The 25,474-nt window shown below is 43.3% G+C and overlaps 1 protein-coding gene across 1 annotated transcript; it reads left to right on the forward strand.

Moving 5' to 3' along the window:
- The first annotated feature begins 11,726 nt into the window (after positions 1–11,726).
- Positions 11,727–25,449, forward strand: LOC124702372 (guanine nucleotide exchange factor SPIKE 1-like). The gene is made up of 30 exons (XM_047234511.1): positions 11,727–11,842; positions 12,378–12,540; positions 12,619–12,737; positions 13,154–13,266; positions 13,397–13,452; positions 13,575–13,672; positions 13,768–13,905; positions 13,970–14,284; positions 14,417–14,680; positions 14,799–14,966; positions 15,044–15,235; positions 15,336–15,379; positions 16,076–16,145; positions 16,261–16,422; positions 17,488–17,595; positions 17,751–17,788; positions 18,313–18,457; positions 19,423–19,549; positions 19,672–19,865; positions 20,009–20,139; positions 20,521–20,596; positions 20,695–20,805; positions 20,925–21,107; positions 21,525–21,668; positions 22,447–22,620; positions 22,684–23,031; positions 23,109–23,438; positions 23,673–23,858; positions 23,934–24,908; positions 25,006–25,449. Exons 1-30 carry the CDS (start codon positions 11,756–11,758, stop codon positions 25,258–25,260), a joined length of 5,514 nt encoding a protein of 1,837 aa, XP_047090467.1. The 5' UTR covers positions 11,727–11,755; the 3' UTR covers positions 25,261–25,449.
- Positions 25,450–25,474: the final 25 nt, after the last annotated feature.

The following is a 25,474-nucleotide window of genomic DNA, read 5'->3' on the forward strand; positions in this document are numbered from 1 at the left end:
ACAGAAAATCCTAGGCACATAACCATCAGAAACCCTAGATTTCTTCACAGGCAAGCATATTGGCATTCATACTTACTATGATCCCCTAATATGCAAGCAAAGTTGAGTAGCCAACAAGATCCAACCACTAGGTGAGCAACCAGTCAGTAGCAAGGCTACTAGGTCACATCACACTTAGCACCAAATAAGAGCAAGCCAAATAGACCACATCACTATCCAGAAATGGATTCAGAGTTTAATTGCTTGTAAAAGAATCATGAACAGCAAACTCATATACAAGCAAGACATTTAAATCATCACTTGCATAAGCGAGTTCATCATAATTAAGTAATCTAAGCATGAATTTATCACAGATCCATGCTAAGCATGACAACGACATCTTGTTAAGCAATACAACTTAATTCATAGCCACTAGAGCAAGTAAGCAACGGCACGGTGATGCTTGAGCATCGGCATCACCAAATAAGTGAACCATATAACCACGGTGTTAGCCGGTAAGCAATCAGCGACAAACAATTGATCAAATTGATCAATCATAGCAAGCCAAGCTACACGAGAGAGATTTGCCAACAAGCAAGAAATGATCCAATGGATCATTGGATTGCGAAATTAATCTTGAATCATATCACGGGCACCTCCGGCACACACACAAGTGTCACGGATGCATCACAAGTGCACCTAGACAAGCAAGCATGATAGACCGGTGAGCATAAGCAAGTCATAACCAATCATAGCATGGCATAGATAGCTCTTGAGCAAGCACGGTAGAGCATGGTAAGTGTAGATCATGCTAGGGGTAGCAACAAGGCAAGCATAGCATGAACGGCAAGCAAAGCAGCATGTGCCAGTACCAGGAAATGGTAATTGGGCCATGAGCTTGCAGTAAACCGAAGCACTGATAAGATTGCGCAGCGATAGCATAACTCTAGATGATCACAAGATCACCGAGAGTGACATAGCATGAGGAGGAAGAAGCACGGTAACAAGGGGAAGCGCACGAGAAGAGAAGGAGGAGGAGCATAGGACTTACCCGCGCACTGGAGGCGAAACTATGGCATGGCGAGCGGTGCCCGCGCGGCCATAGCAGGCTGCAAAGCCGGGGAAGTCGCCGGCGTTACGCCGACGAACACCACCACAGCGGCACGGCATGGAGACGACGGCACGGGCGCTGCAAGCAGCACCGCGCCGGGTCGGTCTCGGAGCGCACACGTCGGCGACGAAGGCGAGAGCTCGTCGGAGACCACCGGATCGCCCATGGCGATTCTCCGAGAGATCCGGATCGAGGCGGTTCGCCGGGAGAGGACGAGAGGAGAGAAACGGCTCGGACGGATCGATAGATCTGCTCGAGCGGTTCTAGATCGGTAGGTGGCCACGGCGGAGGAGGCCGGTGATGGCCGGAGCAGGGCGGCGGCCATGGCGGCGACGCCATCGCCTCAGGGTCGCCAGAGATTAGGGTTAGACGAGTGAGAAGAGGGCCGAGTGAGAGTGAGAGTGGTGGGCCGCTTCGGCGCCACCAAACCCAAAGGGGGCCAGCCTATTTGGGCCGTCCACTGAGTTAGGCTATTGGGTTGGGCCCAATAGGGGTCCGGGGGTATTTTGGTCATTTTTCATTTAATAAAAGACCAAAACTTTACCAAATTTTAATAAATCATAAACAACTCTAAAAATCCAATAAAAATTGGATTTATGAATGAAAAATAAATCTTAACAAGAATAAAATATGAAATGGAATTTAAGAAACAAATTCAAAATTATGAATTTTCAGAATTCAAATAATAACTTGGAATTTTAAATTATTATTTCCTTGTATTTAAAATTCAAGGAAAAATATCAAATAAGTTCAAATACTTATTTTCAAACATTTCAAAATGAAATTCTAATATTCCATGTCATATCTATTGCAAAGGGTATTTTTCCAAGAAAATACTATATTCCCTTTTATTCCAAAAACTATAGAGGTAACTCTATAATTTCAAATTATTTTGGAATAACTAAGGTAATTATCAAGTAAAATCATTTTACTTTGAATTGTTGTACTTTGTGTGAATTACAATGATTAATACTTTTAAATCAATTGTAAATTACCGTCAAAGACATAAATCTTAAATACAACCCTAAATTGTAATAATTCAATGGGGTAAAGGGATTCAACATAAAATAATACATCCATGATTGCATTATTTGGATTTTTATAACATTGTCCTTACCGGACAATGATGCTTCTTACGAGAACCCGAGGTCCGAGGTTCCATCAAGCGCATTGAACTGCACTATCTCGCAGTCCACAGGCAAGTTCACCCTTGCTCATGTCAACTTGATTATTTTCTACTACTTTTAATGCAAAGCTATATACTTATCATTCCTGCATCGCAAATGAAATGTTATTTTCCAACTATGAATATGACTATGTGGCTGGCAATGGAACCATGGTATGTGTTGATATGGTGGAGGTTCCATTGCAATGGGTTATATCACCCTAGGATTAAATTACCAATGCCGTCCGGTGATTCTAGCGCCGTACAAACCGCGTTGACCATGAGATCTATAATGGCTCTGGAAAAGCCAGCTGTATCTTTTCCCTTACGCACGCCAACGGATCGGAGAGACGGTGGGGTCTTGGAGACTACTACCGCAATAGGTTGGGAAATCCTTTTAAATCCCCATCCATTGGTGATGTTAATCTCTTCCGATCTATGAAGGATTGTCCGGAGTATACCATGAGTAAAGCCGTATTATCGGGGAAGTCTCTGGAGGTATACGGTCGGACAAAAGGGTGGGTTTGCGGTCGCGGAGAAGGCGGTGTGGGCTTGGATCTTTATACCTGGCCTCACACCAAAGGAAGTGTGAACGGGGGCAAGTCCTGCGGATGGCAAAAAGGGTGAGATCTCTTGTGGGAAAAGTAACGCACCTCTGCGAGTGTATCAAATTGTGGGCTGTCACTCCTTGTTCGGGAAGGGAGCTACGAACGCGGCGGGAAAGGAACTCCACGAAGTTCTGGTCAACTTGTGAAGGCGACGGGCATAGTTTTCATAATAAAAGCAACCTTTTGAAGAAATGTTTTCAAAACATGCATTGACCTGCGATTTCTGATCAATGGTCGTAGCTAGTGCATCAAACACCTTTTATTCTTTTAGAACTTGCTTGAGTACCTCTGTACTCACTTTCTTTCGACACCCTTGCTAGGCTGTGATCCCGAAGTGGAGGCTATCAACGATGGAGCACCAGAAGGAAGCTACGAGCTGGTCTACGAAGAACCTGATCTTACCGGCGGAGTGGAAGGCGTAGACTATGGGATAGTCTACGGACCGGATGACACGGAGGTGGAGGAGTAGTGACATACCTTAGTATCATAGAGCCGAGCAACGTAGAACTTACCTAAATAAGTTGTTGAGCTCTTTTCATCTTTAGTATAAGTTGTAATGGTACTTTAGTAGTCTCTTAGGGTGTTCTCATAGGACCTGTGAGAATACCAACTTGTAAGACAATGTTTGTAATAAAGTATGGAGTGTTATGACCTGCAATGTTTCTGTTGTACCACTCTGAGGGATATGGCAATTTGTGAGGAAGCCCCTTCACAAAGATCATATCAACGACTTGTATACTACAACATGCAGTGGTATGCTGGGTCACCGCAGCCGGCGCGCGCCACGGCCACATGTCGCCTCGCCACCGCACGCCACCCTGGCCCCCTTTTCTCCACGTTGAGCATCGTCGTGCCACCGCGAACGCGCCAGACATGCTCACGACACCGACCCGCGCCCGCCGCCGCCGGAGACGACGACCGCATCGCGCCATTGCCGCGCAGTACACCGCGACCATCCGACCGCGTTAGGCACCGCCTAGCCTAGCCAGCGCCGCCCAGAGGACCGCCTGGACATGCTGAACAGGACGCCGCCATCGCCTAGCTCGATAGCTCGCCGGAACGCCCGCGCCGTGGTCGACCTTGCCGCAGCACCACGGTACCCTTCCGCGCCTATAAAAGGAGACCTCTCCTCGTCGATTTCTCCACACCGCAAGCTTCCTCTCATCTCCCTCGACCTCCTCAGCCACTCTCCCATCGACATTAGCCACCACCGCCGCCCAATTTCTCCATCACTGCCGTGCGCCGCTGCAGAAGCTCGCCGTCGATTGGAGCTGCCCCAGGACGCGCCGCTGGTACCAGGAGCTTCGCCGTCGTCGACATCGTCCTCGAGCATACTGCCAGCCCTCGCTGGAGCCACGGTGAGCTCGCCGGACCCCCTGCCTCGCCGCGCCAGTAGCTCGTTCTCGCCGGAGATGACGACGTGTGTGAGCCGTCCGATCCAATTCTAATCCAACGCGCCGCAGCCCCCGTACCGCTTCGCGTATTAAACGGAGGCTGACGAGTGGCCCCCACCTGTCAGACAGCCCACGCGTGCGAGATGCGTGGTGGGCTGGAATTCTCTGTTTGAATCGTTTTGGGCCCAGTAACGTTTCCCGCGCTGGCCCATTGTTCAAAATTTGAAATTTCATTTAAATCATTTAACTCTCAGATGCATTTTCAAATTTCAATATAATCAATTTGGCTAAACCAAATTCGATGAATTTCATATTGATAGAAAGCTAGAGAAAAGATCTACACCACCCCACCGGTGTCATCTTGAGATTCATTGTAGAATTAATGTGACAAAAAGAACAAGGCAGAGACTTTTGCACATTCAAACAATTATTAAAAATCAACCAAAAATGCTTTTGAGTTGATTTCAACTCTCATAAATCACATTTCACTTACTCTAATTGTTTATGCAAAAATATTACATGGTTACTTTGTGTGATCATGGCCTAGTGGAAAGAAAGGACTATATGGCTATTTCTAGTCAAGTGATATTGTCCAAAACTACAGAATAAATCATATGAGGTGTTTTGCCTCATTTAAATCTTGTTCCAAGTAACTTCATATGAGGTTGTGACCCTGGTACATTTACTCTCACGTTGAATTACTTGGTGATGTTAAATCATAAGTGGTATTGCTAAATGGTATGAGGTATTCTACCTCATTTAAATCATTTCCCAAATGAGGATTATGAATGGTTGAACTTAGTCAACATGGGTTCATACCTTACTTACTTGAGGAGATTAAATTTTAACAAGATTCAATGAGAGGAAATTATTTCCTCCAAGAACTAAATAGAAACTTTAATCTATATTTGTAATGAGAGGAAATTATTTTTCCTAAAGAAAGAAAACCACTTCAACTAATATGTTAGGTGTGTCATGATGCTAGAATAGTTTGTGTGGATACATTGTGTGCTTAGTCTAGCTCTTGAATCTTGTTTGGTGATTGTTACCTCGTATCCTTTTTAGACGCTAGTACCGAGGAGTACCAGGAGGAGGAGGTCTACTACCAGAGGAGGAAGACCACTTTGACCAGTACACCAACCAAGGCAAGCTAATATTCTTGCAAGTGCAAAAGCTCTCTTGAGCAAGGCACCACTCCACTTTGCCTTATGTTTAATGATCCTATCCCAAGTTTTTACATTGCAAGTTTTTTTTACTTTGTTTATTTAAAGCTTACTTTTATAGTTAACTTTGGTCTAAGTATAGAGTAGACCAAGAGTATCAAACTTAGCCTAAGAAGCTTATGAGTTAAGTAGCACCCCTCATGACTAGTTGCTAGTGCTAACAAAAAAAATTGACTACTCTAGATGGGAACTTGTGAGTTTGAAATGAGTTTGAAAACCTTTGAATGAGGAGTCATTCTATTGAAAGATTTTGAAGGTGAATATGACTTGTGAAGGATATGGTGAACTTTGATAAAACTGATGGTTGGTGTGAATGCGATACCTTTCCAATATTGGAGTACCCCCACAATACCTGATTATGGGTAGGGCTTAACTGGAAGTTTATGCATCTTAGTATGGGTTCCCTCTGAACAAGCATCATAGGGGTTATGCCGAGGCTGCCTCCGTTAAAAGGGATATGATGTGAAATGAGGTGAATTGTACGGCCCAAGCCCCGTGCGGTTCACGGTCGACGGTTTGTCTTCACTGGGAGGCCAAGCTCATGGGGAGAGGTACCTATACTAGGGTATGTAAGTGAAAGGTTATGGTTGATGATCCGCGTACTGTGTTACGATAATTCAGGGTTCTCCTTGACGGATGAAATCAAATGTTGTGGCACAAGTGTGCAACCTCTGCAGAGTGTAAATCTATTCGAATAGCTGTGTCCACGGTTACGGACAGTTGGAAAGGCCATACTGTTACCGTTGTCAGATTTTCTTGAAAATAGTTGAGGAATTGAATGGTCACTTGACTTGAATCAAAACTAAGTTGTGGGAATGACACTAATGTCCCACTTGAGTTAAGTTAGCATATGAAGAGTCTTTTATAAATTATTTGTGAACTAAAATTGGCTTTATGCAAAATAAACTAGAGCTTAGCACCCCCTTACTAAAATTGATAGTACTTACACTAGTATTAGTTTGCGAGTACTTTAAAGTACTCACGGCTGTGTCCCTGGCTATTCCAATGGCCAGACTATGAAGAGGAGCCGCAGTACAAAGATGACGGTCAGCAGGACGTCTACACTAACTAGGAGCTCTTCCAACGTCAAGCGTTGGCCTGTGGATTAGATAGTCCACTTCTATTACGCTTCCGCTATGGGTTGTGTTCGTTGATCATTAGATCAACTATTTGTGTAATATTGGATCATGTGATCTAAATTTGTAAGACGACTATGGTTTGTAATGAATGATGACTTATGATATCGACTGTTATGTCTCGCAACAACAATCTTCCTGGGATTGCGATGTATGGTATAATAGGCATCTGGACTTAAAAATCCGGGTGTTGACATCCCCCTCATAGTTTGTGTTGAATTGAACCCCGGATATTATTTTTAGTGCTATTGCGTGTTTTTGATTGGTACTTCATTATTTGGTGGGGATATTATATATTAAAATTGTGTTGTAATCATTATGCCTCTGGTCCATATCATGTTTGACACATGTGAGTAGTTTCCCACGTTCCCGAGGGCATAGGATGATCTGGCTATGATTCTATATGATGTGCAATGAGTATTAGATCAAGTTTTCCGTCTTTTATGTTGTTCTATGATGGTTTTATGCGAACATCGAGTGCATATTACTTCACCTATATGGGCTCATAGGGCTGCACTTTAATGTAATGAATGTGTGTTGGAAGGGACAGATTGATAAAAATCGTTTTCCAATACTATGAGTTGCATTAGAGGGGCTTATGTTGGGGACCAATGATCTTATTGCTATGGTGGGACATTTATGTCTTAATGATTTCTATACTTGCTCATGAAAATGGCTCTAGGACACATCATAAGGGGTGCACTTGATCATATTTATGGCTGCACCTAATTTAGGCTCCGCCCCTAACTGGATAAAACTTGACAAAATATTTATCATGTTGTGTAGAACTCAGATGCTAGTAAATCCATGCCACCCTCGGGAAATTTTGTCTCATATAAGCACACACTTGAGCTTGTACTCTTGCTGCATAGAGGATTATGATTTTCTCTCATTTAGAGCTTTTACTTATTTGCTATTTACTTTCTGCACTCTATTTTTTATTGCAAACTGTACACCTAAATTACCAAACTGCTACTTTATTATTATTGTTTTCTTGTCGATTCTGCTAATCAATACCTTCGGCTCCTCGTGGGTCCGACCTTTCTTATTGAAAAGTACTAAAATTGATCTCCTGCACTTGGGAGCCATTAGTTCCCGGTGATCCAATCAAGCATGGTAGAGGCCTTCGACAAGGCGACCTGCTCTCTCCACTCCTCTTTGTGATAGCCATTGGTCCTCTCCACTACATTCCTCGCAAAGCAAACCGAACAAGGCCACCTCCATAGGCTCCGGGGAAGAGTGCCCACGATTAGAACCTCCTTATTTGCTGATTTTTTTCGGAATGGGAAATATCGCCCCAGCTTCTGCATCCAAAGGATGCACACGGTTTTTTTTTATTAGATTATTCACAAAACCTTACAAGAACAATACAAAAGATCAACCTCAAAGCCACCTCACTAAACCTACAGTGGGATGAAGGGGGTGACAATACACCAACTCACATCATCCAAAAACCAAATGTCTTCCCAAACCGCCCAATAGCAGGTGAGAAGCACATCCAGTCAAGCAGACTCTCCGCGCACGCCAACGCACACGCCACAGAAGTTGCTACCGCCGTCTTCCTCGACTCCATCTTCAAGAGAGATCATCGCATTAACCTTGCAAGACCTGCCGTCGATGCTACCATGATGCCAGACGGTTCCACCATCCTGCACGCATACATCATCCCGCATCCGTCGTCGATGCCCTGCAGCACCATGCCACCGAGACTCAACGCCAACAATGTGGTAGATGAATACCACTCCACCAACATCCGCCAACATCCAACAGCTGCTCCAAAAACGATGCCCCAAGAGGTAGAACGACGCAGGGCGCGCCGCCATCATCCGATCCGGGAGACCCGGACCTAGGGTTTCCCCCGGAGCAGCACGAGTGAGAGACCGCAGACTGCGACGACGATGCATTCAAGAAGGTAGCGGCGCGACACGTCGCCATCGTCCGCCAATCGAGGTCGGAGCACGGTTTTCACCGGCAGTCGCGCATCCCCAACTCGCCGAGTGTAGTGCCAAGACGGGCAAAGATGACGCCTTCGACAACGTAACGATGTCGAGCGACGCCGCCATCATCCGCCAAGACCGAGGTCGAGGCTCAGTTTTCACCGGCCGCCATGACACCCCGGACTAGATCTCGCCGCCACCCTGCCGCCCACACGGCCAGGGCCACGGGCCACCGCTCGCCGCGAAGAAGACGGCACCGCTGCCACCATCCGGAGCCGCCGCTCCGGCGTCCAGGGCCCCGCCGAGACCACCACCAGCAACCCCTCCAGCACCGAAGGCCGCCGCCACCGAGCCGCCAGATCCCGAGAGCCACCCACCGCCACGGACGGAGGAGCGGCTGCCGGAGTCGCCGACCAAGGGGGAGACGCGTCGGGGGTGGAAAGGGTTGCCGGGCAGCGGCCTCTGCCCCGGCAAGCCCAGCCCGGCCACCTTCCTTCCATGCGGCTGTGCTAGGCGTCGGGGGCCGCAGCCGAGGGCCAAATCCCCGCCGCCCCCTTCACCGGCGCCGCAGCCTTCGGCTGGCAGCACCTCAGGGGGCGACGAGGAGGGAGAGAGGGGGGGTGGACGGACGAGGCGGCGGCGGCTAGGATTTGCCCCTCTCCGTCGCCTGGAGGAGCGACGCGAGAGGAGGCGTTCCGCGTGCGTGCGTCCGCGAGAGGATTTTCTCCCTTATTTGCTGATGACGCGGCCATCATCGTCACTCCCAATAAAATGACATTGATTTCTTGGATGCTACGCTTCATCAATTCGGGGCTTGTTACCAATTGTGCCAAAATCCAAGTAGCTCCCATTCGTTGCGATGGCATAAACCTTGACGACATCCTCCAAGCCTTCCCAACTACTCGCGCTTCTTCCCCTGTGAGGTACCTTGGCCTACCTTTGTCGGTGACTCGCCTAAGAAGTTTCCAACACTTGGAAGATAATGTTGCTTCCAAACTTGTGCCTTGGCTTGGAAACCACATCACCATGGCCGGCCGAACCACCCTTGTCAAGGCGGTCTTGACAAGTGTAGTCATCTACTTCATCACCGTGCTTGATGTGCATATGGATGTTCTTATGAAGATTGATAGCTTAAGAAGGGACTTTCTTTGGTCGACATGTGACAAGGTTTCCGGAGGAAAATTTAAAGTAAATTGGGAGATGGTGTGTAGACCCAAAGACAAGGGAGGTCTTGGGATCCTTAACCTGAAGAAGTTTACCGCGGCTCATAGGTTGAGGTGGCCTTGGCATGAATAGAAAAATGAGGCAAAGCCTTGGGGTGGACTTGGAAAGCCATGCACTTCACATGACCATGATCTCTTCGCATCGGCCACTAAAGTAACTATTCGATATGGAAAGAAGGCTCTCTTTTGGGAGGCGGCTTGGCTTGATGGAATACGACCTAATGATTTGGCTCCGCTCCTCTTTGCTCGTTCAAAAAAGAAGAAATGCACGCTGCATAAAGCGTTGGGAAACGACTTTTGGGTCTCCCAAATAAATACCCATGATGGCCTCTCCTTTGACCACATTGCCCAATTCTACAACCTTTGGGAAACGCTTGCCAATGTCCTTGGACCCTCAAGCTCAAGACACAATATCTTGGAAGCTCACCAATGATGGATGCAACTCGACAAAATACAAAATGCAATTCTTAGCCCTCACTTCATCCCCGATGCCTTCCTTGGTTTTGAAGGCTTGGGTGCCTCCAAAGTGCAAGATCTTTGCTCTGGTTGATCCTACAAAACCGTGTTTGGACAGCGGATAGGCTCGCACGGAGAGGATGGAAAAATTGTGGCCTTTGTAAGCTTTTCAATCAACACCAAGAGTCGGCGACCCATCTTCTTTTCAAGTGTCGGTTCTCAATCCGAGTGTGGTCCAACTTAAAAAATTAGCTAGGTATCAATGATATCGAAACAACAACTTGGCATGGCTTCCACTCCGTCAAAAGGTGGTGGATTGAGGTGATTCACAAGAGAGGGCAATCAAGGAAAGCTTTGGCCTCTCTTGCAATGCTCCTCTCTTGGAAAATTTGGAAAGAAAGAAATGCTAGCGTATTTTGTAACAAGTCCGTCACCATCACTATGCTTTTGGCGAAAATCAAAGAGGAGGCGGAAATGTGGCGACCAGCATACGCAAAGGCTCTAAGTAATGTAATGCCACGAAATTAGTTGTTTCTAGCCTTTGATCTTGGCTTATAGCCGAGACGGGTTATAAAACTTCTCCTTATTCAATGAAAACGGCAAACCTTGTGCCTTGTTTCAAAAAAGAACAATTTATCTGACCATCTGTGACACCATGGTGCAGCCACCAATGGTGAGTGTTAAGAGGTAATCATGTAACCACTTATAAAAGAACATCAATAGCTTATCATGGTAGCTGCCCTAGACACAGGTCCACTCTGCAATCAAGAGTGATTGTACATACTAACATGCCGCATCACAGTGGAACCGTCCATTATCACTTTATCAGGGTGTGTATTTCATTGAAATTACCAGCTTATCAACGCAGCTAAACAACAAGTATATACTGCAGAAAGCTCCCAATTGTCAAACAATTTCACACACAAAAAAAGGAAGAAAGCAACAACTCCAGTTTATACAGTAGACCCTTGTACTCCTACGGGTGCAGTGCAGGTACAGGCAGCCCTCGCTGTGCCCCATGGCAGGCACACAAACAGTCTGGTGTTGTCAGTCACACTCTTGACAGCGAAGCATCCGTATTTGCGAGACAGCGAGAGCAGCCCGCTGGCATTTCAAAAGAATTGAATTTTCAAGGCCCGAACAAATGCACCGGTAGAAGCCAAACCAAATCTTTGTTTTCTTATATTTCACTTTTCCCCACCACTTTCCACCACTAAAACACACTCCTCCCAACTCCACCTGCTTCGCTTCCTCTGCACTTCTGGGCAGGAGCAATGGGGGCAGCACCATACAGCGCAAGCAGATTGGGCACGGTCGCCATGAATCTGAGCTCTCCCGCTTTCCCATCCGCAAGCTGCTGCTAGTTCCTGCTCCAAAAATCTCCAAGGTTTGTTTCATTTCCCTGAGACTCACCTAAATCAACCCCCAATCCTCCGCTTCTTCAAAAAAAATTGATTTTTTTTTTTGCCGTCGAGCAGAAAGAGGAATCGACGAGGAGTGCCAAGAGCGCGGCGGCGGCGGCGATGGATTCTACGGCGGCCGGGGAGGGGCAGCGGTTCAAGCGGATTCCGAGGCAGTCGTGCGCGCGGAACCTGGAGCTGGATCCACTGGTATGTGTGTGTCACTCCCTGCTCCAGTGCGTGTGCCCGTGTTTCCTTGATTTGGTTGTGCCGATGCCGCCGCTGTGGTGTTTATTGGGTGTTTGTGGTAGTGCATACAATGTGGTGCCTGGGAAGCCCGAGATGTTTGAAATGCGTTGAAATGTGCGCTCCAGATCTCTGCGTTCGTTCCTTAGGGGTTTGGGGTTCTTAATGTTCCCATGCTTCAGTGAGAGCTTAGGAGTTTAAACTGGTGGTGGTGGTATTAGTGGTGAACTGGAGCTAGCTATGTGCTGGTGAGGTCAAACCTGCATCGCAGCATATAGTTTAGTCTCCTTGTTTCCAGGAACCGTGTGTATGGGTTTTCCACAGATAGCTAATGTTTTCATGGTTGATAAAGCTATTCCCTGGGTATTAGTATTGTACATACTTTGGGGCTGATGATTCAGTTTTCTCCTTTGGATTATTACAATCGCTAGAAAAATACAATTTTAGGTCTGCAATTTAGAGAATTGAATATGATGAATCTGCATGCCTTTCTTTGCAGCTCAATGATAATCTGGAGCAGTGGCCACATCTAAACGAGCTGGTGCAGTGTTATAAGGCTGATTTTGTGAAAGATGACTGCAAATATGGACACTACGAGAGTGTTGCACCGCCGTCCTTTCAGAATCAAATTTTTGAGGGACCTGATACCGACATGGAAACAGGTAATCCACCACCCCTTTGGTTGAATTAGCTCCTTATACATTTTTTACTTTATAATTTATATATTTGCTTTCTCATAGAATTGCAGCTTTGCAACGCTAGGCATTCCAAGCCAGAGGAAACTACTGAAGATGATATGCCGAGCACCTCAGGGAGGCAAACATATGAGACTCAACTATCTGCTTCATCTTCAAAAATAGTAAGAGCATTTTCGTTAGATTTCTGTTTTAGGTGGATGATTGTCATGTGCTTTTCTTTCTTACCTCCCCCTTTTCTGTGATTTACACGAGTGCCTTAGTCTTAAGACTAGATAAAAGAGTATTTAGAAACCTAAGAAGCTGATCCTACTCTACGCACTTAAGGAACACAGTATTATTGTTGATGTGAATATTTCTGGCAAAGCAGTTTAAGCTTTTCAGACATCAAGCTGGGAAGTTTGTTTGCATGCTCATAAGTCACCCATTCTCGAGTTTCTTGTTTTTATGTCTCTCAGTTTCTCATCTGTAATATCTGTACCAATTTACGATATACTTGACAATTTGGTATTAGCATATGCCGTAGCATTTCCATCTTGATTTAAGCATTAACAACATGTTGCTCCGCTTGGGTTTTCAGCATTGTACTATCTCACCTTTACCGGCATATGAACCGGCATTTGATTGGGACAATGAGAGATCTTTGATATTCGGCCAACGCGTACCAGAAAGTCTCCCTGCAACACACAGCAGGTTCGCTTTAATTTGCACATTTAAGCATTAAATATCTCTTTGCTTTTGTTTGTGCTCCACGCTCGGAGCAGTGTTTGTTACAATACTACTTACTAGTCACATGTTATAACTTGATCTCTACTTCTTACAGTGGATTGAAGATAACTGTCAAGGTATTATCTTTGTCGTTCCAAGCTGGATTAGTTGGTGAGCAAACATAAATATTCTTTTTTGTGTTTGTTTAAACACTGGTAAACTGCATTATATTTTCATTTATATTTCACAAGCATGAATGACTGACCTGCCTTTTGACCATGTATCATGTGCAGAACCTTTTAGCGGTACAGTCTGCTTGTACAACAGAGATAGGAGAGAAAAGCTATCAGAAGACTTCTACTTTAACATACTTCCAACAGAAATGCAAGATGTAAGGAACAATGTATATTTCTCCCTACTGTGCCATTGTTTCTATCCTCTAATTCAGATCATTGACCATTTTCAAATTTTTTTTTATTTGATCAGGCTCATATTTCTTTGGACCGTCGGGGTGTTTTTTCACTGGATGCCCCTTCTCCATCAATCTGCCTTCTGATCCAGCTAGAAAAGGCTGCTACTGATGAAGGGGGAGTAACTCCTTCAGTTTATTCCCGCAAAGAACCTGTAAGAAACAAAGTCCCTCTTTTATTCACATGTTTCATTGCTCTTATGCTCAGTTTTGTGAAAGGTGCACTTGACTGAGAAAGAGAAGCAGAAGCTGCAAGTTTGGTCTCGAATCATGCCATATAGAGAGCCATTTGCATGGGCAATGATTCCTCTATTCGAAAACAACCATTCTGCTGGTGCTGGTGATACTGCCTCTCCTAGCAGCCCTTTAGCACCAAGTATGCCAGGCTCAAGCTCCCAAGATAGCATTGTGGAGCCTATTTCCAAATTCACGTTAGATGGAAAAATCAACAATTATTCAAGTGGAACTTCAGTTATCATAGAGATACCGAACTTAAACAAAGTGAAGGAAAGCTACATAGAGGACTCCCTCCAAGTAAGCATCAGTAGCTGAGCAAAGCCAGTTTTTCTCGAAAAGGGGGAAGCCCCAGCCTCTGCATCAGCAAAGCGAGTTATATTTAAGTGATTATTAACTAATTAATTATACCAATTCGTTTGTCCCTTGTAGGATCCGAAACGGAAAGTACACAAACCAGTGAAAGGTGTACTGAGGCTAGAAGTGGAAAAACTCCATAATGACCGCAATGACGTGGATACCATTTCTGAAGGTGGGAGCATGAACAGTGAATTGCATGATGCTGGCGAGCTCAATAATGGCAGACACAGCAGGAATAGCGTTGATGGGATCCATAGTTCTCTGAATTCTAGTACCATTGTCAAGAAAGATACACGCCCAAATGGTCAAAATTTGCAGGCAGAGAATGGCGACAATGTAACTAGACAAGTTTCTCATCTGCCTTTTTGTGTGTTGACTTTTCATTTTTGAAACTTATGGCTTAGGATTACACGTTCTATGCTGTTTTTATGACATGCATTCTTTTTTATTACAGTTTCAAGCGTTCGACTTTCGGATGCTGGCCCGGAGTGAACCATTTTCACAACTCTTCCACTGCCTCTATGTGTACCCATTGACTGTTAGCTTGAGCCGCAAAAGAAATCTATTTGTAAGAGTAGAATTGAGAAATGATGATTCTGACATGAGCAAACTTCCAGTAGAGGTTTGTTTACGAAGTTATTATACTCTTTTTGTTTTGATGTTGATGTCTGCTCAGTATTCTTAGCGATGTGGTTTCAGGCTGTTCATCCAAGGGATCATAATGCAGAACTACAGAAGTGTGCCCATACCCAAATTTCTGTTGGCACAAGAATGTCTTGCTACCATGATGAAGTCAAGATCAGTCTGCCTGCTCTATTAACGCCCCAACATCATCTTCTGTTCACATTTTTCCATGTAGATCTCCAAATGAAACTTGAAGCCCCTAAACCAGTATGCCTTCTGTTACTTGTTAATAAGAACACACTACTATGGTTGGTTCATCCCTTCAGGTTTATTTTGTTGGTGTCTCAACATGTTTGTGTTCCTTCAGGTGATTGTGGGATACGCTGCACTTCCATTGTCAACACACATTCAGTATGTATTAATTTGTCATCTTTGTATACACCAAATGCTTAAATTGAACTAGCCTGAGTTTGTCACTTCATATGTGGGATCACATCCAAGTCAATGCTTTATGAGAAAATTAACTTATTCAATTTTTGTGACGGAAAGGGAATATATGAAAACTAAGGCTTATTGGTAAAACTTGTGAACAATCTTTTATTTGTTTAACTCGTCATGCTTTATTGGTACATAGATTGACTAGCAAATTATCTAATCTTAGTAAATTTTAGATCGTGGAAGTAAGGAAAAACACTCTGGTACTCATTCACTAGCAAGACTGCATAATGCATACTGCTTACTTCTTACTGCACTTACTAGCACAATGTCCGTACATTGTTTATGGATTAAAAGAGCTCATACATTTTAAAGAGATAATACTACCGCCTCTGTCAAATCAAACCATGAGTAAAGATAATTAAAAATGGTAGGAGCTGGTTTCCATTTTCAAGCACAGTTTCGACATTACATACACGTACTTCTGGGAAAATACCTTTTCTTTTCCATGTAATGTTCAAAGCCCAGTTAGACATTTACACCTCATCCTGTCTCAGTTGCTACCAAAAGTTTGACGAGGAACTCTGAATTGTTCGCAGTCTCTAAAAAATAAGTATTGACTGATGAGAATGGAATTGAATTGGATATATAACAAGTTTTCGTGAATAATAGGTTACTTTCGGACATATCTTTGCCAATTTTGCGAGAGCTTGTTCCGCATTACCTGCAGGAAAGTGGAAAGGTTTGCTACTTTTCCTGTTTCGTTTTGCTGTTTTTTTCACATTGGTTGCAAAATTATCTTATTATATACGATTTGCTGTAAAAGATTTTACCTGAAAGTTGCAATTATCTTGCAGGAAAGAATGAACTACCTAGAGGACGGAAAAACTGTTTTCAGGCTGAGGTTAAGACTTTGCTCTTCGTTGTTTCCAGTTAATGAAAGGATAAGAGACTTTTTCGTCGAGTATGACCGTCACACACTACATACAAGTCCACCTTGGGGTTCTGAGCTTCTTGAGGTATGTCTACTTCTGTTGAATGGCTTAGGTTGTAACTTCTGCTGTTAGTTTCCTTCATGATTCCTCCCCTGCTGATGCTTTCGCTTTTATGCTAAACACACATGCAGAATATCCTGCTTTTGCAGCCAACAGATGGTTTATTTGGCCTGTTGTTTATTTTGACGCTTTACAATAAGCAGTAGTACAAACCATGTTCTTTTACTGCTTGCACATCCTATTCCGACTGTTATCTGTTGCGCAATTTCTTAGCAATTTTTTGTTGACGTGGCATGCTACTGATCTTAGCCTTTTTTGTTCTTCGATAATCAGCATACCTTTTAACTTCCTGTTCGTTGTCATTCCTGGATGATATCCAGTGAAATATGTAAAAAATGGAAAGAATATGTGAAGTTCTTTTTGGAAGGAAAGCGTGTGGGGCCTCCCCACAGAAAGTTTTTAAAAATTAATATGAACCCAACGCTGAGTCCATGGGCACTTGAACCTGGGTGGCCAGGTTGTACATCCACTGCCCTAACCAAGTGAGTCTAGCTCACTTTTTTTTAAAAAATATGTTCAGTATTTGTATGCTCTACAACCTGATTAAATATTGCGCCACATGTCTAATTAGGTATAGAATGTGGTCAGATTCTAGAGCATAGGGAAAATTATCTGCACTGTGTATTTCAGTCTTTGTCTGTGACACATATTTATAATGTATTGGTGTTAGTCTTGTTAGTTCACTGGTAGTGTATGGGAAGTAGTCTATTTGTGGCTGCCAAAAGCTACTGTAGCTTGTATTGCATAGTGCTATTTATAGGATACAAGCTAGGTACAACAGCTAGATTTCTAAAGCCTTCTAGAGCTTTCTAATGCTCCACTTTCTACTGCTAACCAGAGTTTGCTACTGCCTAAGGCTTACATATGAATAGTACTACTAGAACATACTAGCACCTACAGTACTGCTAGAACCTGCTAGTCCTGCTAGAAGGTACTAGCTTAACTCCTAAGCAAGGATTACTCTCACAATTGGTACTTTGCACTATATGCTGAAAATTTATCTCTAACGCTGATAAATTTTTGGTGCAGGCCATAAATAGTTTAAAGAATGTTGAATATACGGCATTGCTGCACTTTCTTCAACCAATACTCAATATGCTGCTGCATCTTATTGGCGATGGTGGTGAAACCCTGCAGGTTATTGCTTTGCTTATGTTTCCACTTGGCATAACATTTTGCCTCCTTCTCTAAAGAGCACACTTGCCTTTTTACTGAACTGCATTTGTAGTTGAGTGTTTAGTCTTCATAATAATACACACCAGGTTTGACTCTGCGGATTTTTTTTCCTGCAGGTTGCTGCATTTCGTGCCATGGTTAATATTCTAACCCGGTAATTCCCCCCTTTTTTGTTGGTTTATGCTCATGCCTCTGATATTTGTGTTCACCAGTTTCTTTCCAGAGCTCTGGCATGATTTCTAAAAATCCTAGTTCCTAGCGTTCAGACGGCCAATCATTTACTGGAGAAAAAATAAATCAAATCTTTGGATGCCATTTTCTTCACATGTATCATGAAATCATATTCTCTTAGTTTGTGTTCACAAAAGAGGCCCTGCATTTTGAGTAGCTACAAACTGTTAAGCTTCATCTTATGTGAGTGTTTGCTGATAGCACTTGCATGTTGCTGCACAACAAACACAGTTGTTGGAAAGCTGTTATTGTCATGTTGCCTTATTGTCATACTTGTCTTTAGAGGCCTATCACATAGGATCTGTGCTCTCTCCTCTCATCTTTGGCGATATTGAATCTCTGGCTTCAATTCTATAAATATTGTTTTATGATTTTTCTCAATAGAATTGTTCATTCAGTAATGTATGTACCTCCAATTGAGTTAAACTCGATGCACTTCTATTGCAGGGTGCAACAGGAATCATCTGATGGGGCTGAGAGAAATAGGTTTCTTGTTAATTATGTTGATTTTGCTTTCGATGACTTCGGCGATCGGCAGACACATGTGTACCCTGGGCTATCTACTGTTTGGGGTAGCCTAGCTCGGAGTAAGGTTAGTATGGATTTCTTCTCACTGTTTGGAGTAATCAATTATTGAATTTGTTCTACTCTATCTCTTCTCTTGTTTAATTCTTTTTTATGTATGGACGTGTTAATGATGGATTCACGGGGGTAAACATTCATCTGAGGTAGGTCCTGTGTTGATGACTTGAGATATAGAATGGCGGTATGCTGCTATGTTACTGGGGGTAAACATCTACCTGAGGAGGGTGCCATTTTGGGGAGGACTGGACCTAGAATAGTTGGCGTAGAGGAGTGCACAACAGGACTTTGGGACTAGGATAGACTTCTTCATTATTCGTCTTTGATGTAAAGGGGTGATATGCCTTTATATAACCGTCTGCCTAGCAAGGATATCTAGTGCAAACCAATAAGCTGAAGAGTGAAGACATCATATCCACCAACCAATATGCACCTGACAAATCGTAGGATATGCGTGCTGCTGACTCGCCTGGTTGGCTACTGTGCGCAGACATCCCTATGGTTTTGGTTGGCTCATGAGCTGAACCATTGTTGTGACTATATGCACCGCAGTAATGACATTGCCAACTCTCATTACTGCTGAAATATCTTAGTACCTGAATTATGCCCTTGTTGGCTGTTGTCACTTGCCACTAGCACCGTTGCACCAAGGACTAGCTAATTCCAGCCGAATTGATTCTTAGGGCCTGCTTGGAATGGTTATATATATTTTTATGTCCACTGGTGTCTAGCTCAGGTAAGAGCTAAATAGCGGCAGGCACCACAAACATTACTACCAATCCAAACAACCACTTAACCTTTTGCTTTTACTGTTACCACATTCCAGTATATCCTCTGTTAATGGTTTACTTTGCGTACACTTTTCTGCTTATTTTGAATACTCCAGAGGTGGCCGTTTGTTCAATCAGCCTATTTTTGACACAGATGCATGTTTCTGCTGCTCTGCTTCACCATTATACTCTTTTGTCAATGTAGGCTAAAGGTTATAGAGTTGGACCTGTCTATGATGATGTATTGGCAATGGCATGGTTTTTTCTGGAGCTTATTGTAAAATCAATGGGACTGGAACAAAGTCGTCTTTTCTACCACAATCTTCCACTGGGTAACACCAACCACTGAATGTTTGTAGCTGCAGTTATTAGTATAGCAGTTTCAGACTTTTAGTACGTAAATATTAAATTACACTACAAAGTATGGTTCTAATTGTTTGCTGTCATGCTCTAGGTGAAGATGTCCCACCACTACAGTTGAAAGAAGGAGTCTTCAGATGTATAATGCAGCTATTTGATTGCCTTCTAACTGAGGTTCATGAACGTTGTAAAAAGGGCTTAAACTTGGCAAAGCGCTTGAACAGCACTCTTGCTTTCTTCTGTTACGATCTTTTATCAATCATTGAGCCACGCCAAGTTTTTGAGTTGGTAATGTTGGAAGTCACATTTTAATTTTTCCTCGCCCCTAGTTCTTTGTTCTTTTTACTGTTGATTTGGTTTACTGGAGTAAAGCTAGCGAGGAGCTTAATTTCATGCATCGAAATGCGTAACTAAACATCTGCGTTCTTCAGGTTTCGTTGTATATGGACAAGTTTGCAGGGGTTTGCCAGTCAGTCCTCCATGATTGCAAGTTGACATTCCTGCAAATAATATGTGATCATGATCTGTTTGTTGAGATGCCTGGTCGGGATCCGTCTGATAGGTATGTTTGACTCGTTTCTAAATTCGTGGATTGCCGAGCTAGTGAAGCATCGATATCCCAGTTCACTAAAAGTGTTCTAATTGGCAGCTCTAAGTTTTCTTTACTGCCAATAGAAAGACATTTTTATCCATTTTCCATAAATATCATGGCATAGAGATTTTATACCTTTTCTTCCTCTGATCCTTTCAATGATTAGGCCCCGTGTTACTGTACATTATTAACCCTGGATAACTCTTTGCTTACGGTGTTACAATTAAATTAAGTGCAAATATTCTCTTGAAGTCCAATGAAAACACTAGTGAATACGCGTTAACATGCTGCAAATCATTTTAGCCTTATACTTTTGGGTGAGTTTTTTTACTAAAAAATCTCTTTTTACAGGAATTATCTCTCATCTGTCCTTATTCAAGAGATCTTTCTCACCCTTGATCATGATGATTTATCACAGCGAGCGAAAGTAAGCATCTCAATTGCAACAGCTGGGCTACATAGCCATCTCACATGTGATTGCAACTTATTCTTAGCTGTTTATGTGCTGTTTTGCATTTATTATAGGCGGCTCGTATTTTGGTTGTCCTAATATGCAAGCATGAATTTGACGCACGATATCAAAAAAGCGAAGACAAGTTGTACATTGCTCAGCTGTATTTTCCTCTTATAGGACAGGTGTGTGATTCACAAGTAACTTCCTTGAAATGAACATCAGTAATCAATACTTTGTTTATCTGCAAGCTTTGGCATGTTTTTCTTACAAGTTCTTTTCCTGTGAAAAATACTCGTTGCAGATTCTGGATGAGATGCCTGTGTTCTATAATCTAAATGTCATTGAAAAGCGTGAAGTGCTAGTAGTCATTTTGCAAATCATAAGAAACTTGGACGACACGACTCTTGTAAAAGCATGGCAACAGAGCATTGCTAGAACCCGATTGTTCTTCAAGCTATTGGAAGAATGTATAACCCATTTTGAGGTTTGTACAATAACCCTTGGTAGTTTAGAATGTTGTAGTATTTGTCAGTATTATCAACTTCTGTGACTGAATGTGATTTCTGATATTATAATCCTGACCAGTAAAACCTCAGTGCATAAAAGCTTTCTGACTGGTGTACAATTAGTTCAATGATTTGCAAATTACCCTCAGGTGACTGGTTGGAGTATACCTGAATCCAATTCGTTTTCATGGCATTCCTGTTGGATGTTTTCACTTATTCAAACTTCGACAAGCACACCCATCTTTTAACTGGTAGTATAATATCCAGTCCATATAAGAATTTGCAAATAGGAAGCTCACATTGATTTGTTATTTGTTCTGAATTGTTGTTGCCATCAAACTATTTTGATTCATAATAGTTTGTCCAGAACTAAATCTCTTGAATGCTCTCTGCAGCATAACAGAGCGGGAGACAGCTTGCTAGTAGGCTCTAGTTCTCGGAGCTCTGATGCTGAGCGCCCTGCGTCCCCCAAGTATTCTGACCGGCTATCCCCATCAGTCAATACATATTTGTCGGAGGCTTCACGCCATGAAATAAGGGTATGTTGGCACATTATTTATATGAGCCTATTTTTCCAGCACTAGTGTTTTTGCATAGGTTGGATACACCTTGGGTAGAGTTTGTATAGCATGTACTGGACGAGGTTACAATACCTTGTCAGCATTATTGCTTAGTGTTCTTTTACGGGAACAGTTAATATGCTATTGCATAGAATGTGAACAGTTAAGAAACTGATAATACTTGGCTGGTGTTATTCGAAAACAGAACATTAAGTATGGTTCATGTATATCAAGTGCGCTGTAAACTAAAAAAAAGAGTAATAGTTGTTTTCTTGACTTATTTAATGCTACTGGAATCACGTAATTCTTCAGAAGATGCCTACTGACAAAGTTAAAGGGCTTTGACCAAGTGACCCTTCCGGTGCGCCTAAGTATTCTATCTAATGCCAAGCCAACCATCCTTGGCTAATCACTAAAAATCCCAGTTTGCGGTGAACATTTCAGCACGTGACACTGGTAATTTGTTAGACACTGGCTCTCTGAAACTTGCTTGAACTATTTACCTATGCCCCTAGGTATGCATTAAATCGACACCTTGATGGATTATTTGCTCTGGCCCTAAGGGGGGTTTACTTTGAGTCCGAGTGAGTGTTGACTTTCACTAATATCTACTAAGCCTGCAATGGTGAACTTGACCCTGTTTCATACTAGATAAAAAATGATTTTGTTTACTTGCTATAATTTGTAGGGCGGACAAAAAATCTCTGTGATTACAATTTTTTTGTCAGTTATGTGTCATGACTACTTTTTAATGCAGCCTCAGGGAACACCAGAAAATGGATTCATGTGGAACAGGATTAGTCCTGAGCTAGGTTCCCCAAATCAACCATATTCATTGAGAGAAGCCCTTGCCCAAGCACAATCTTCAAGAATTGGAGCAACAACCAGGGCACTGAGAGAGTCTCTGCATCCAATACTGAGACAAAAGTTGGTAGGTATTACATTATGAATCTTGTGGTGTTTTAAACCTTGAGTCTGACAGAAAATTCTACAGGAACTCTGGGAAGAAAATCTTAGTAGCGCTGTGAGTCTTGAAGTGTTGGGAATAATTGAGAAGTTTTCGGTTGCGGCAGCTTCTCGCAGCATCTCGACTGACTATGCTAAGCTAGATTGTGTAACATCTATCTTAATGGGTCTTCTATCTAGGAGCCAGCCCTTAACTTTTTGGAAAGCTTTCCTTCCTGTGCTCTATAATATATTTAGTCTACATGGTGCAACACTAATGTCAAGGGAGAATGACCGCTTCTTGAAGCAAATTGCGTTTCATCTATTGCGACTGGCTGTATTCCGAAATGATTCTGTCAGAAAAAGGGCTGTTCTTGGGTTGCAGATCCTTGTTAGGGTAAGCTGTTTGCTGACTTTTAGTTATATAAAATCATGAAAGGAACTGGCCTGATACAGATGTTCTTGTGCTTCTAGAACTCATTCAACTATTTCAAGAGCACCACAAGGCTGAGGGTCATGCTGACTATTACTTTGTCAGAATTGCTGTCTGATGTGCAAGTAACTCAGATGAAATCTGATGGATCTCTTGAAGAAAGTGGTGAAGCTCGGCGTCTTAGGAAATCATTAGAGGAAATGGCTGATGTAAGGAGTAAGGATCAGTTGATCGATTGTGGCCTTCCTATTACCGCACTGGAAGTGGCTGCTGAAGGTTCCACAGACAATAGGTGGTCTTGGGTAGAGGTCAAGCATCTTTCAAAATGTCTAGTCCAAGCCCTTGATGCTGGCCTTGAACATGCCCTTTTGGTAAGCAAGTTGGCAAATGAATCCTACTCTGCTATCCATATGTGAAAGTGATGTAGCATATACTGCACTAAAATGGGACTGGCAATATGATAAGAAAGTTATCATTTGCTTATGTCATCTGGACACCTGAAACATCAACACGTGATTATACTTTGAGCAGTGTCATTTTTATGCATTCGAATGTCTTGATCAAGCATGAAGCACTGAACCTGTAAATCTCAATGTTCTTTTTAGGGGTCCGTAATGACTGTGGACAGGTGTGCAGCTGCTGAGGGCTTCTACAAGTTAGCATTGGCCTATGCGCCTGTTCCGGACCTTCACATTATGTGGTTACTGCACCTATGTGATGCGCACCAGGAGATGCAATCATGCGCTGAAGCTGCGCAATGTGCAGTTGCTGTAGCTGGTGTGATCATGCAGGTTGAAATCTTAACTTCTGTTCGTCAATACTGTAATTATCTACGAAGTTTTATGACCTTTGAACCCTTCTTATAGGCCCTTGTTGGAAGGAACGATGCTGTGTGGAACAAGGAGCATGTTGCTTCTCTCTGTAGGATTTGTCCTGTTGTGGGCACTGATGTGGGCACAGAAGTAGCTGCAGCAGAAGTCGAGGGATATGGTGCATCCAAGCTTACAGTGGATTCAGCTGTCAAGTATCTTCAACTTGCGAACAAACTCTTCGCGCAAGCTGAACTATACCACTTTTGTGCTAGCATTCAGGAACTCATCATTCCGGTGTATAAAAGCAGAAGATCTTATGGGCAGTTGGCTAAATGCCACACGTCACTTGCGAACATCTACGAGTCAATTCTTGAACAGGAGGCTAGCCCTATCCCATTCGTTGATGCTACTTACTACAGAGTTGGATTTTATGGCGAAAGATTTGGCAAACTCAACAAAAAGGAGTATGTGTTTAGGGAGCCACGGGATGTTCGGCTTGGTGACATTATGGTGAAGCTTAATCGTACCTATGAGGCTAAGATGGATGGCAATCAAACCTTACATATCATTCCTGACTCGAGACAAGTTAATGCTGATGAGCTGCAACCTGGTGTATGCTATCTACAGATAACTGCTGTTGATCCTGTAATGGAGGACGAGGACTTGGAGAGCAGGAGAGAAAGGATTCTCTCTTTATCTACTGGTACTGTTCGTGCCCGTGTGTTTGACCGTTTCCTTTTCGATACACCGTTCACAAAGAATGGAAAAACACAAGGTGGCCTAGAAGATCAATGGAAGAGGCGCACAGTGCTCCAGACAGAGGGTTCCTTTCCTGCTTTGGTAAATCGTCTGGTAGTGATAAAGTCCGAATCTCTAGAGTTTTCGCCTGTCGAAAATGCGATTGGAATGATTGAAACAAGGACATCTGCGTTGAGAAATGAGCTAGAAGAACCGCGGAGTTCTGAAGGTGATCAATTACCAAGACTTCAAAGCCTGCAAAGGATACTCCAAGGAAGTGTGGCTGTTCAGGTAAGCCTGTCATTCTGCGCAATATGAACCAGTTTAGCTATTGCTTGCTTCTCTATTTTCTTTCTTTTGCTAATTTCCCCAAAATGTATGGATGCAGGTTAATAGTGGTCTATTAAGTGTGTGCACCGCATTCTTATCTGGCGAGCCTGCAACCAGGCTCAGATCTCAAGAGCTGCAACAGCTCATAGCCGCATTGCTTGAGTTCATGGCTGTCTGCAAGCGCGCAATCCGTGTGCATTTTAGGTTGATAGGGGAAGAAGACGAGGAGTTCCACACGCAACTTGTCGATGGGTTTCAGTCTCTTACTGCTGAGCTTTCTCACTATATTCCTGCTATCCTTTCAGAGCTCTGACTGTAGCAAGGTGGGCAGTTAGGTAGCATTTGAGTGGTTGTTCTTTCAGTTGGGGCTCCCCTCCAAATTCGTATTTTGAATAGCTTGGTTGTATAGTTTGGAAACTAACCGGTTCGTGTGGTTCTGCCGTGTCACGTTTTTGGGGTGTAAAGTAAATGTAATTCTTTTCTGTGATGTATCTGAAACACCGTGCTTCTTGTTTGCAGTTTGCTGA

The sequence above is a fragment of the Lolium rigidum genome, chromosome 3, assembly GCF_022539505.1.
Source record: "Lolium rigidum isolate FL_2022 chromosome 3, APGP_CSIRO_Lrig_0.1, whole genome shotgun sequence".
NCBI classification, from domain to species: Eukaryota; Viridiplantae; Streptophyta; class Magnoliopsida; order Poales; family Poaceae; genus Lolium; species Lolium rigidum.